This window comes from Ranitomeya variabilis, chromosome 1 (genome assembly GCF_051348905.1).
Source record: "Ranitomeya variabilis isolate aRanVar5 chromosome 1, aRanVar5.hap1, whole genome shotgun sequence".
Classification (NCBI taxonomy): domain Eukaryota; kingdom Metazoa; phylum Chordata; class Amphibia; order Anura; family Dendrobatidae; genus Ranitomeya; species Ranitomeya variabilis.
In genome coordinates this window covers 276,028,180-276,041,704 of record NC_135232.1, presented here as the reverse complement: position 1 = coordinate 276,041,704, position 13,525 = coordinate 276,028,180, and the positions used below count along the sequence as shown (strand labels likewise).

At 46.6% G+C, this 13,525-nt stretch overlaps 1 protein-coding gene across 8 annotated transcripts in view; it reads right to left on the bottom strand.

Moving 5' to 3' along the window:
• The window catches only part of CIT (citron rho-interacting serine/threonine kinase), a 205,654-nt gene that overhangs the window by 66,137 nt on the left and 125,992 nt on the right, over nt 1-13,525 (bottom strand). For all 8 annotated transcript variants that reach the window (XM_077294796.1, XM_077294806.1, XM_077294822.1 and 5 more), the window contains 5 exons: nt 12,972-13,088; nt 6,221-6,330; nt 5,947-6,121; nt 2,503-2,700; nt 2,356-2,409 (listed from right to left, as the gene is read on the bottom strand). In XM_077294796.1, coding sequence (XP_077150911.1) covers nt 2,356-2,409; nt 2,503-2,700; nt 5,947-6,121; nt 6,221-6,330; nt 12,972-13,088 — 654 coding nt within the window. The remainder of the gene's footprint in view (nt 1-2,355; nt 2,410-2,502; nt 2,701-5,946; nt 6,122-6,220; nt 6,331-12,971; nt 13,089-13,525) is intronic.

Sequence of the window (13,525 nt, the reverse complement as noted above, 5' to 3'; positions counted from 1 at the left end):
TAAATATTTTGCAGCAATTTTTATAACTGTTGCAAAAAAAATGCAATGGATTTGCCCTGTTCTTCACAGGTAACGTTTTTAGTACATATGTGAAAAGTGGCATCATAATAGAAAGAACGACAGAAGTAATTTCACGTGTGCTTTGGAACATTTTTTTCAGTGCAATTGCTAAAACGCTTTAAAAAAAATATCAGATACGTGAAATGACATACATAACAAACCATCATTTCCCAAAGCAGAAAACTACAGACCAGCAAAGATGAACCGCGACTTCCAGGCTTCATTCACACTGTGCTTCTTTGATTGTAATAAACTGCCCTCTTTATGTATTTCTAGCAATGCTGATATATAAATGTTTACTGAGGGACCCAATCACTAAAACAGGGGTATCACATAATTATAGCAAACATCAAGAGGTACTGGGATAGGGACTTTTATTTTCGTGATCAGTGGGGATATCAGCTGTGAATAGGTAATAAAACTTCAGAGTGAAAAATCTGTCCCCCTACTTCAGGCAGCATTAATAAAAGGATTGCATCCAGGTATGTCTTAGGCCTCCTTCACTCATCCTGATATTTCTGGTACTGGTAAAACCTGTACCAGGGATAACTGTGTCTGTGTGTTTCACACATGTGGCATGCGTGTCCCACATCAGTATCACATGTACCAGAGCCTGAGAAAAGCTGACACATTCCGCGCTGTTCTCAGGCACCAGGTGCTAAAGACAGCTCACATCATTGTCACCTGTTCTCCCTGCAATCAGCGCACAATGTTGAGAGTTGTATTCAGCCCCCGCTGTCTACATCGAGTGTAAAATGAAGAACAAAATTTAAAAAAAAACACATTATATTCACTTTAAAACCTAATCCCCTGAAGCCATTGTCCCCTGTAAAAAAAAATAAACTAAAAAAAAACAAGAATATCCCTCACCTGTCCGAAGTTGAAAGAATCCATAATGTCCCACACCGTTATCCATCTGTGCGACATTTGCCCATCAGCATGAGCGGTGGCCTGATGTGACTGCTCATGCTGAAGAGCGGGGAGAATTACTTGCTACAGCGAGCCCATAAACTGCGCTGACCTCCGTGAGATCATCGCAGTTCACCGAGAGAGTTCTCAAGGTGAACTGCCATGATCTCATGGAGGTCAGCGCTGTTCATGAGCCCGTTCTCGCTGCAGTGAGTCATTCTCCCCCACTCTTCAGCAAATGTCGCACAGATGGATTACAGCGATCAATAAAATTACAGATATAAATCAGGGATTTATTTTTGTGGGGTTTATTTTTACAGTGGACAATGGCTTCAGAGGATTAGGTGTTAAGGTGAGTATAATGTGTTTTTTTTTATTTTATTCTTCATTTTACACTCGATGTAGACAGTGGGGGGTGAATACAACACTCAACATTGTCCCGTGAGATCAGCGCAAGCAGGGAACAGTGGTGAGAGATGCCTCCAGCAGCCGGCATCAGGAATCCATGCAAGCAGTATCGCTGACACGTCAGCGTGTTTTTCCTATGGACACATGGTCCGTGGAAACACATAGACATGTGCGCAGACCCATAAACTTGAATGGGTCTATGTGTGTTAATGTATCCTGTACACGTGAAAACTGTCACCAGATGTACTGGAGACACTGGCGTGTGAAGGGGCCTAACTCTGATAAGCTGCGGCTGTTCAGAGAAATCATAGTTTGAAAAGCTAGCCAGGTGCAATCGAAAGAGATGTGACTAGTTTGTCGCAGCCCCCAGTTGTCCACTCTCAGCCTTGTTTCAGGTGCTTGACAGGTATCCCATGTACACACATCGGAGAGCTGTGTCAATCAACTGGAGCCAGCCAGGTGAAGCCCCGAACTAGTAACATCTTTCCCTTTAGTTCCCAGCCTACTTTTCAAACTATGTTTTCTCTGGGATGCCACAGTGTTTTACAATAAAATATACTTAGCTTAAGCCAGGATTTGATTCAAGTTGCTTGTGGTTTGGGCATCATTAATCTAGTGATAGGTTCTCAAACTAAAAAACACACTGGGGGGACTTATCTAGAACCACTGAACTGTTTGTGCTGGCCAGAAAATAAAATCTGGGAAATATTATAATAGATTTGCAGAAGTGCAATTGGCCATAATCTCTTTAACTAAGCTGCTCCCATTTTAAGAAAATTCATAGAATCAGAAAAAGAGCAGGGAAGTTGCAAAACGTGTGTGCTGGCACAGAAATGATTACATATCCCTCCAGTAAGTTCAGTGTTCGGATTAATAGGTAAATAAGGCTGCAATTTAAAAAAGAATGTGTTGTAGTGAACCATCATGACAAAATTTAGACATTAATAGAACAGATCATTGAAAATGATCACAACTCACTGAACAGCTGTCCCGTAAGGTATCAAATTTACGCTGGATCTCATCTCTGTGCGACTGAAAAATAAAAATAAGAAAAAAAAAGATTTACAAAGTTATATTGAGATTTATAGTAAATTAAAACACATCACGTCTGGGGGTTTATTATACCCTTAAGGCTTGTATTTCCTCCTCAGCTTCTGCAGTGGTGTCTTCTAATTCAGTTTTCGCTTGGTGCAGCTGGCTTTCTAGAGCAGAACGTGCTGACTGTAAAGAGGCGATTTGGGATTCCCTCTCCTGTAAAGTCAGCTGCAGCTCTGTTAACTGCCTCTTCAACTCAAGCTTCTGCTCCTCATGTTCCAGGCTAATCTACATGATAAAAATAGGAAAACCATTAAAAGAGTAAGATAGAACATATTTTTAAAAAACAGTACTGGTTGAATAGTTCAGAATTTGTTGATTGCAATAGTGAAAATTAGCATCAGCATAATAATGAACACTATGAACTTCCTCAAAGTGATTCTGGCACAAGACTTTGACTTCCTGATCAGTCAGTTTAACATTTTTGCGCTTTTGTATCTTTCATTTTACATGGGGGCTTGTTTTTTTACTGGACGAGCTGTAGTTTTGAATGACACAATTTTTTTAAAATCAGTGCTTTTGGAAAATGGGAGAAAAAATATTCTAGGAGATATAAAACTGTGCAAAAAGGCCTAAAATTTCGCAATTTACTTTGCTAATTGTGCAGTAAAAATTACTTAAATTATCAAGGGAGTCCAAAATATAATCAAGTAATGGCACTTCACATCAACTAAATATCTATAACCCTGGTACAAATGGACCCAAGTTCATTAAGAGATCCATTCTGGAAGAAGCCAGTGGCGAAACGCGCGTCAGGGTGAGGAGACGCCACAATTAACTCTCTGTGCACAATATTTATTGATGGTCTTTTCTATATGTTCCCTCAACACTGCTGTGTTCTGGCGTTTAAGCCATAGGGCTATACAAGACTTATATAATATTGCTTCCAGACATACAAAGAGTTCCACATATACCTTTTGTAGATACCATTTTGTCCTATGGGATAGTGATAGGGAGTATTAGGATGGTATTGTTATGAGGCAATTATTGTATAAGCACTAAGCACCTTATTTATCATTAATGGACAGCTACTATATTTGTCCTTGCCTGTGAGCCAATTTATCTGAAGTGGCCATTATTACCACTCATACCCACACTTCCAAGGTATCTATTAATTATTATTATCTTTGACTATTCTTTCTTCTTTTTCCTAAACCATTATATAGTCTATTTGGGCAGCTGATGATATATCCATACCAGGGGCGTAGCTAGAGCTTTTGCCGCCCGGGGCTGTTCCCGAGTTTGGCGCCCATGTGAATGACGACACTTTCTGCCTACGTCTGGGTGCTGCGCCTGCTACACACAGTCCCGCCCTCCCACCAAATGTCCAATCGGCCCGGCCGGCAGCGGAGTACTTGGTAAAGCCTGTACGCTGAATTTGAATTCTCTATGATGCATTTTTTAGAATAAAAAACAATGCAGCAGGAATAAGACCTCAGATGGACAAGTTAAATTCTTTCGCCGGTGAATGTTACCATCACATGATCGGGACTGCAAAAAAAAACAAGTTCTGCTTACCTGACCGCGCTCCTGCTCTCTCCACGCAGCTGAAGCGTGCACTCGCCGGCGACATGCACGCTGGGACTGACGTCAGCTGCCAGCCTCAGATTGGCTGGCGGCTGTTAACTATTGATGTGCGGGCGCGGGCCCGCACGTCAATAGCGTTAAACAGCTGCAGCCTGCAGCGCCGGCCACTGATCCATACTGATTTGGTGTTTGTGAGTCTTTTAGTGGTGTCTCCTTTTGAGACACTCTGCTGTTTTACAGTTCATGCATTGTGATTTTTTAACATTGTTTAAATAAAAATTATATATTTTACCTTTAATGGATCTCTTCATTACCATGCATCTATTTGTACCAGGGTTCTAGATGTTTAGTAAAAATTACTTGTCAACATGATTCTCCATGTCAATCAGGGTGACGCTAAAAGTATAGTTTTATTTAAAGGAGATATCTATGACTTTAAAAAAAAAAAATCTACATAAGCACTAATAGGCAGGTAGTTGCTACCCACCTGCCTGTTGTGCCCAACACAGTTCTCTGCCAGCACAGGGAGATCAGACACTTCTGTTGACATCACATCAAACAGAGCAGCAGTTTATTTTCCTGTTGACAGGGTGGGACTACTGGTGTCATGCTGATTGACAGCCATCTCTCTGCTGCCTAATTTGGGGAGGCCCGCTGTCAATCAGCATAATGCCAGTAGACCCCCCTCTTAATTTTATATTTTGATAGGTTATACTTTTATAAGTGAGTCAATACCAAATATATAGTATGTTTTTACTGTTTCTTTTGTATTCATTTTTATCTGTATCTTTTTAATTCCTTTCTTCCTGTATTTATTTTCTTTAGCTTAGTACACTGTATAAAGCAATACTATAGTATTGCAGTATATGCTAAAAATCATGGTCTTGTATAACAGGCTGGTCTTCAAAGGAGCACCGTTATAGCAGGGTTGTTCAATGGAGCCCTGGCTGGCATTGCAACTGTTCGGCAACTCACAAACGAGTTGCGGGGGAGTCTGATGGGCTTGTGGAAAATCGCACTCCTCAGTTTGTCTGCACTAGATGCGCCTATCCGAGATGGAGGTTGCATCTGCCGGCAATGGTTCATACTCAGCTACTTGGCTCAATTCAAAGAATGGAACCTGATGGTTGATGTACATGTAAATCATATTTCAGGAAGTGGTTAAGGGCAGTATATTATAATGACAAGTCTGCTCAATTATTTTATCAAATGGAGTGTCAAATTATTGTGCCATCTGTATAATTATTCACTAAAGCTGGTCATACACAAGGTACCTGCTGGCCGAGAGTTTGCTTGGCAGACAGCTATCTTGCGTAACACTCATGTATATGCTTGCTCAGCTCAGCTGACCATGCATGTATTTTCAATAGAGAGAAGTGAAAGCCAAGGCCAAGTGGCTTATCGTCTCTAAAAACAAAAGGATCAGTCATTGAAATTCCAAGCGCCCAATGCTTCTCTCCCCTGACATCATTTGTAGGAGAGTCGGGAGGCCCCTATACACATCAGATGCGATAGCGTATGTTTCCTCATGAATACAGGGGACTCATAACTGTGCATTTGCATTAGTCTCTCTTAGCTAGTGTCCAAAGGCACAATAATATTTTAAGCACTTTCATATAAAGGTTCAGCTCAGCAGCCATGTCTTGATGCTATGCTGCCAGCATGCAGGCTGCGGATTCTGGTGACAGAAAACGGACTCAGAAAACTGAATCAGATCACTCAACTAAATTCCAATAATGTGTAATGTATAAATGCTGTATATACAATACAATTCACTATTCAACAATGGTAATAATGCTAAAAAGCTAAATTGTTACATAGGATCCCACTGTTTACCGGAAAAAAAGAAACCTCTATTAGAAAGCTGGTGACAACCTGCTAAAACCATTCAACTGAGATTTCCATTTAACCACAAGACATAAATTCCTTCCGCAATATTTGCTTTACCTCTCGTAATCTTGTCTCTAATTCCAGGAGCCGGTTCTTATCAGTGTGGTCCTGGTTATTAATCCGCTCTAACTGTTCTTCAAGCTTCTGATTCTGGGCCTCTATTTTTCCAGCCTGAGTCTCTAGGTAAAATTTTTGCTGTCTTAGTTCTGATATCATCTCCTCTTGGGCTTTCCTAGGAACAGAAATAATTATGAAATTTGGGAAATACAACAAAACATTTTAAGAATTGAACAAGCAATATGCTTTTCTGCCTTTTATATCAGATACTCACATATTCCTCTGAGTGAATAAGCTGCTATTTGCTGCTAGTTTATTGGCTTCAGAAAGTTCTGCTAATCTTTGTTCTAAAGACTTGATCTTTGACTCCAAAGCATTGATCATCTGAAAGATTTGTCGTATCATAAATTACCCTTTTAGCATTAGCTGAATGGTTTCTTGGAAAAAAAAAAAAGCCATTTAAAACTATGTACACACGGTGGCTTTTTCTGCCAGATTCCGCATGCCACAAAAGCGTTCCAAAAAACAGAATTGCTGTGTCCATGTTCTGTCTTACGTCATTTCAGAAATCCTTGGGTGGTTAAAAAGGAGATTTTTGTGTACTCACCGTAAAATCTCTTTCTCTTAGCCTCTAATTGGGGGACACAGGACCATGGGTGTTATGCTGCTGTCCACTAGGAGGCGACACTATGCATAATCTGAAAAAGATTAACTGTGGCTCCTCCTGTGCAGTATACACCCCTGGACGGCATCAGCCTTCTCCAGTTTTGTGCCAAAGCAGTAGGAGGAACGTAACATGAATAACATAATTATGCCTGTAAGAAGGCAACTATGTACGAGCTCAAGAAACAATATGAGAACTCAACAGTTACAACAGCCCGGAAAGGGCAACAGGGTGGGAGCTGTGTCCCCCAATTAGAGGCTAAGAGAAAGAGATTTTACGGTGAGTACACAAAAATCTCCTTTACTCTGTCGCCTCATTGGGGGACACAGGACCATGGGACGTCCTAAAGCAGTCCCTGGGTGGGAAGCAATGGACGAATATTGTGCAGACAGGCCCGTACACTTAGGGCACCGCCGCCTGCAGGACACATCTACCCAGGCTCGCTGAGGACTGGGTATGAACCCTGTAGTGTTTAGTAAATGTGTGTAAGCTAGTCCAAGTGGCCGCCTTACACACTTGTTGTGCCGAAGCCTGGTGCCGAATGGCCCAGGAGGCCCCTACCGCCCGTATAGAGTGTGCCGTAATACCGGCTGGAAGAGGTAGGATTCTTAAGGCGGTACGCCTCTTGCATGGTGGATTTGATCCACCTGGCAAGAGTAGCTTTTGGAAGCCAGCCTACCCTTGTGGCCGCCTTCCGGAAGGAGGAAAGGAGAATCAGACCTCCGGAAGGACACAGTCCTAGACGCGTATATACGCAAAGGCCTGACAAGGTCAAGCGTATGCAGAGCCTTCTCCACTCTATGAACCGGAACCGGACAAAGGGAGGGAAGTGAAATTTCCTCATGGAGGTGGAAGTCTGACACAACCTTCGGAAGGAAGGATGGGACCGTACGAAGAACTACCTTGGCCTGGTGAAAAAACCAGGAAAGGCCGTCTGCATGAGAGTGCTGTCGGTTCAGACACCTTGCGTAGCGAGGTGAGTGCCACCAGGAAAGAAACCACCTTCTGGGAAAGAAGGCAGAGCGGGACCTCCTTAAGGGGTTCGAAGGGTGGTTCCTGCAATGCTGTCAGGACCAGGTTGAGGTCCCACGTTTCTAGTGGTCGTCTGTAGGGGGGAACCAATCGGGAAACCCCCTGAAGGAAAGGCCTTACTTGCGGCTTGGTAGCAATGCGCTTTTGGAAAAAGCACTGAGAGGGCTGACACCTGGCTTTTAGGCGAGCCCAATGACAGACTGGCCTCCAGACCCGCTTGGAGAAAACCAAGAACTTTGGGTAGGGAATAAGGGAGTGGAACCTGGCCACGAGATTCGCACCAGGTAAAGAAAAACTTTCCAGGTACGGTAATAAATCTTGGCAGAGGCTGATTTCCGTGCTCTGATCATGGTTGCAATGACCTCTGTCGAGATCCCTGCCTGGGTTAGAACCCAGGTCTCAAGGGCCACGCCATCAAGTTGAGAGCCCTTGAGTTCTGGTGGTAGAACGGCCCTTGTAATAGAAGATCGTGGCGGTCGGGGAGACGCCAGGGGGCGTCTGCTGTAAGTTGTACGATGTCGGCGTACCATGTGCGTCTGGGCCAGTCCGGTGCAATGAGGATGGTTGAAACTCCCTCTTGTTTGATCTTCCTCACCCTCTGGATATCAGGGGGAGAGGTGGAAAAATATACAGAAGCTGGAACTGGGTCCAGTCCTGAACCAGAGCGTCTGCTCCGAGCGACCGCAGATCGTGTGTTATGGCAATGAAGTTGGAGACCTTGGCATTGAAATGGGATGCCATTAGGTCCACATCCGGGGTCCCCCAGCGGAGACAGATCTGTTGAAAAATTTCGGGATGGAGAGACCACTCTCCCGAGTCTATTCCTTGTCGGCTGAGGAAGTCTGCTTCCCAGTTGTCCACACCCGGAACGTGGACCGCCGAAAGGACCGACCCTGTGTCCTCCGCCCAGCGGAGGATATGTGGCACTTCCCGCATCGCTTGGGTACTGCGGGTCCCCCCTTGATGAGTCACATATGCCACAGCCATGGCATTGTCCGACTGTATCCTGATGTGAGAGGCGGCCAGTAAGTGATGGAAAGCCCTCAATGCCAGAAGGATGGCACGAATTTCCAGGATGTTGATGGGCATGGACGCTTCCGCTGAAGACCACTTGCCCAACAGGAGCCCGCAGCTGGGCTGGGGTCCCTGGATGCAGGCGCAGTGTGCTGGCCCATTGCTGGGAGCTGTAGGATGCTGCCTGTACAGGCCCTACCTGAGGTGTCTCAACCTAATACCCCCAGAGGGGGATAGGGAGGGTGCTGTTGTCACCTTCAAAGGCCTTTATCCTCGCCTCGACCTCAACCCAGAAACCAAAGGGAATTGGGAAAGGGGGGGGGGGGGGGAGGGGAGGATCTCGACTTCAAACCAGCACCCGAGGGACTGGGGAAGGAGCAGCATGGGGAATAGCCATCTCAACTTCAACTGGGCACCCCATAATAGGGGGCCGAGGAAGGAGCCATGCCTGGAGTCTCACAAGAGACCCTCTTTTCTTCATCTGCTAGTCGGAGGGCCAGTGCCTTGTCCTTGGGAAGGAGCACTAGACCCCTGGAAGTGTTGAATAACATTCCCAGGAAAGTCAGGGACTGACTCGGGGTTGGTGATGACTTTGTAGGTTGATTAACCAGCCCATGCAACTGAGAGTATCGGTTGTGATTGAGACGCTGAGCTCGCATTCCTTGAAAGGTGGGAGCCTTGATGACTAGGTCGTCCAGGTATGGAACGACTACTATGCCTCTGGAATGCAGGACGTCCATGGTTGCTGCCATGACCTTGATGAAGACTCTGGGAGCCGTGGCGAGTCCAAAGGGGAGAGCCACGAATTGGTAGTGGTCCTGGCCTATTGCGAACCTGAGAAACCTCTGATGGGCAGGTGCAATAGGTATATGCACGTATGTCTATGAAGGGGAGATATTCTCCCTTCTCCATGGACGCAAGATGAACCGAAGGGACTCCATGCGGAAGTGACGGACCCGTACATATTTGTTGAGCTGTTTTAGGTCTAGTATGGGCCGTACGCTGCCTCCTTTCTTGGGAACTACGAACAGATTGGAGTAGAACCCTCGGAAGCGGTCGGACGTGGGTACCGGTACTATGACTCCTGATTAACAAAGCGAGGAGACCGCTTGGTGGTAGGCTCGAGCCTTGGCTGGCGGTTTTACAAAAGTCGGCCGCCTACTGGTGTGGTGTTATCCGGAGTCCGTGAGTCATGAGGAGGAGAAGTCTGGGATTTTCCTCCTCTGGGCTTAGACTGGCCTGCTTTTGACTGCCAGGTCTTGTCCGACCTTTGCGTCGATCGTGAGTTATCCCTGCGTGGGGAACGGATACGATTTTGTACCGGACGTGAGACGGACCAGCTGGAGGAATTCCGAAAGGATCGGAATCGAGTTTGGTTACGCTTCTTGTAAGTGCGTTTAGGTTTCAGTTGGGGAAGAGAAGTACTCTTACCCCCTGTGGCGTTGGATATCATAGTGTCCAACTGTTCACCGAAGAGACTCCCACTGAGGTAGGGGAGGTGCGTGAGGGACTCCTTTGAGGCTGCGTCCGCTTGCCATTCCCGCAGCCAGAGGATACGCCTAATCGTGATGGCGTTTGATTCTATCCCCGCGACTCCCCTTGCTGAAACCAGAGCTGCATGGAGCATATAATCTGCTACAACTGCATTTTGAACCGCTTGGTCCGACAGTTCAGGAGCGGATGCTTGGAAGGCTTGTAAATTCTTTGCCCAGGTCAGGATGGCCTTGGCAGCCCAAGCTGAGGCAAACGCGGGAGCCATGGATGCCCCTGCTGCCTCGAAAATTGAACGAGCCATGCGTTCTACCTGCTGGTCTGCTGCGTCCCTGAGGGTTGAGCTATCTGGCAGTGAAAGGAGGGTCTGTGCTGCTAGCCTGGAGACTTTTAATCCACCTCAGGTGGATCTGTCCATTCCTCCTTCTGTGGGAAGGGGTACCTCGCCCCCAGATATTTGCAATTAGCAAATTTTTTCTCAGGCTGTAGAGCTGTTTTTTAAGGATCGCCTTAAACTCTGGGTGGTTCGAGAAAACCTTAGGCGGCTTCAGAGGTCCTTCAAAGAAAATCTTATGTTCTGGGACCTCTGGTGGCGGATCAGAAATGTCCAGCACCCGATGGATGGACGATATTATGTCCTCAACTAGCGCTGTATTGCTAGGAGGGATTGGGATCAGGGACCCCTCCGTTTCTCTGTCCGGTCCGAGTCAGAGTCGCAGATGCCTTCCGAATCCTGTGTATCACTGAGATATTATGTCCTCAACAAGCGCTGTATTGCTAGGAGGGATTGGGATCTCACTGAGGCGTCCCCTGCTGGGTGGGCTGGGGAAAAGGCCTTCTCCGGTTGGTGATTGCGGAGATCTGCATCGTCTGTCCCTGGAACGGGACGGTCTAGATGACCTGGAGCTACGGTGTCTCTCCCTAGAGGGGGATGACCGTGTGCTATGGGGTGACGCAGATGGACTTGATCTATGGATCCGCTTGCGTCCTGACCTAGACGTGGATGTGCCAGGGTCATCTGGTTCCTGAGTCAAGCTCTCCCGTTGTTGGGTAACGGTCATAGCCGGGGCATGACCCTGCAGAGCCTGAAGCAATGTGGAAGTTAGGTTATCTATAGACTGCGTCATAGATTGCGAGAACTGAGTAGCCCATTCCGGCGTGGCATTAGACACCGAGTGACACATTAGGTTATATACAGTTCTGGCAATGCGGGTACGTGCTACTACTGGAGAGAGCGGTCCCGCAGGCTGTGCAGAATGCATAATAGCAGATCTGCCTGGTTCTCTTGGACCTTGAGCCCTGCATAGTGCACAAAGTGCAGAGGTGCTGCCAGCAGATGGACCTTACAGGGGTAGATAACCTACAGGGGAGTCTTATAGGTAATATGGATTCACAGCTGAGTAAAAATAACCCAGCTGTGATCTTACCCCACCAGTGTGCCCCGAAGTCCAGCGCCGAAGATCCACAGTCCTGTGCCCCCCGGAGACTGGCTGCCTGGTCCTGGTCCTGCAGACCGGGATATGCAGGGTTAATCTGCAGCCGAAAATGGCTGCAGAGACAGAGGAGAGAGGAGGAGAAGGGGCGGAGAGCTGGAAAAAGGCGGCAAGGCTATCAAAAACCCGCCCTTTCTGTCTCGATCCGCCCCTTGTATGACACTGTAGAGTGTCATATTTGTCATCCGGGGGGCGGGCCGGGGGGCGGAGAGGAGGCTGCTGCTTCAGCTAGGCCGAAGCTGGGGCCTAAATTAGATGCCTGAGGCCCAGAAGGGCTCCAGGCCGGCGCGAAAGTCCGGGAGGGGGTCGGATCTGAACCGGACCCCTCCGGATTTAAAGGCAGGATGGCGGTGGGGCTATAAGCGGAAGGGGGAGCCCGGTGAGGGGTCCCCCTGAGGCAGTAGAGAGCTGGTGCTGCCGCAGAGACAGGGACGCTGGGAGCCCTGTGTCTGTATGTGCCATGCCTGCCTGCACTCCCCCCGGCCCCAACAGGAGCCCGCAGCTGGGCTGGGGTCCCTGGATGCAGGCGCAGTATGCTGGCCCATTGCTGGGAGCTGTAGGATTCTGCCTGTACAGGCCCTACCTGAGGTGTCTCAACCTAATACCCCCAGAGGGGGATTAGGGAGGGTGCTGGTGTTACACCGTCAGGGGCCTTTATCCTCGCCTCGACCTCAACCCAGAAACCAAAAGGAATTGGGGAAGGAGGAGGGGTCTCGACTTCGAACCAACACCCGAGGGGTTGGGGAAGGAGCAGCATGGGGAATAGCCATCTCAACTTCAACTGGGCACCCCATAATAGGGGGCCGAGGAAGGAGCCATGCCGGGGGTCTCACAGAAGACCCTCTTTTCTTCATCTGTAATCCCGTCGGAAAGCGGGAAACGGAGTAAAACGGAGTAAAAATCTTTAGGTGTGCCACCTTTGCGACACTAAGCAAAAACTGGAGAAGGCTGATGCCGTCCAGGGGTGTATACTGCACAGGAGGAGCCACAGTTAATCTTTTTCAGATTATGCATAGTGTCGCCTCCTAGTGGACAGCAGCATAACACCCATGGTCCTGTGTCCCCCAATGAGGCGACAGAGTAAGAAGTGATATGATCATTCTTCAGGAGACTTACACCGACGGCGGAGCCACTGCAAGTACAACAGCATAGCTGGCTAAGGAAAACAACAGCTGGCGGTTTTTTGAAGCAGCTTTTCCTGGCAAAACTCAGTGGTGGAATTGGCTTCTAAAAGACCCCGTGTGCACATAGCCCAACTCCTACATTTAGCTTTTTTTTTTTTAAATAATTTAACATAAGTAGAACCAAAAAATCATTTCTTTAGCACATACTGCTTTCTGTTCACTTAGGATTCTGTTCTTCTCGCACACTTCTTCCTCATTTTTGAGGCGCAGCTGCTCCAGAGATTCATTTTCCTCCAAATCCCTCTTAATTTGTGCTTCAAGACTCTATTAATTTAGAAAGACAAAACATAAAGGTGGCTAATAGAAAGTATAAAACTAAATAAAGTTGTCAATAAAGGTATATCGGTACGAAATAATAACTGGTAAGCTCTTTTAACCCCTTCACCGTGCAGCCCATTTTCACCTTCCTGACCAAGCCAATTTACAATTCTGACCACTGTCACTTTACAAGGTAATAACTCTGGAACGCTTCAACCGATCCCACTGATTCTGAGAATGTTTTTTCATGACATTCTGTACTTTATGATAGTGGTAAAATTTGTTTTATATGACATGTTTATTTGTGAAAAAAAAATCAGAAATGTGGTGAAATTTTTGAAAATTTAGCAATTTTTAAGCTTAATTTTTATGCTCATAAATCAGTCAGCTCACGCAAAATAGTTAATACATAACATTTTCCACATGTCTACTTTACATCAGCA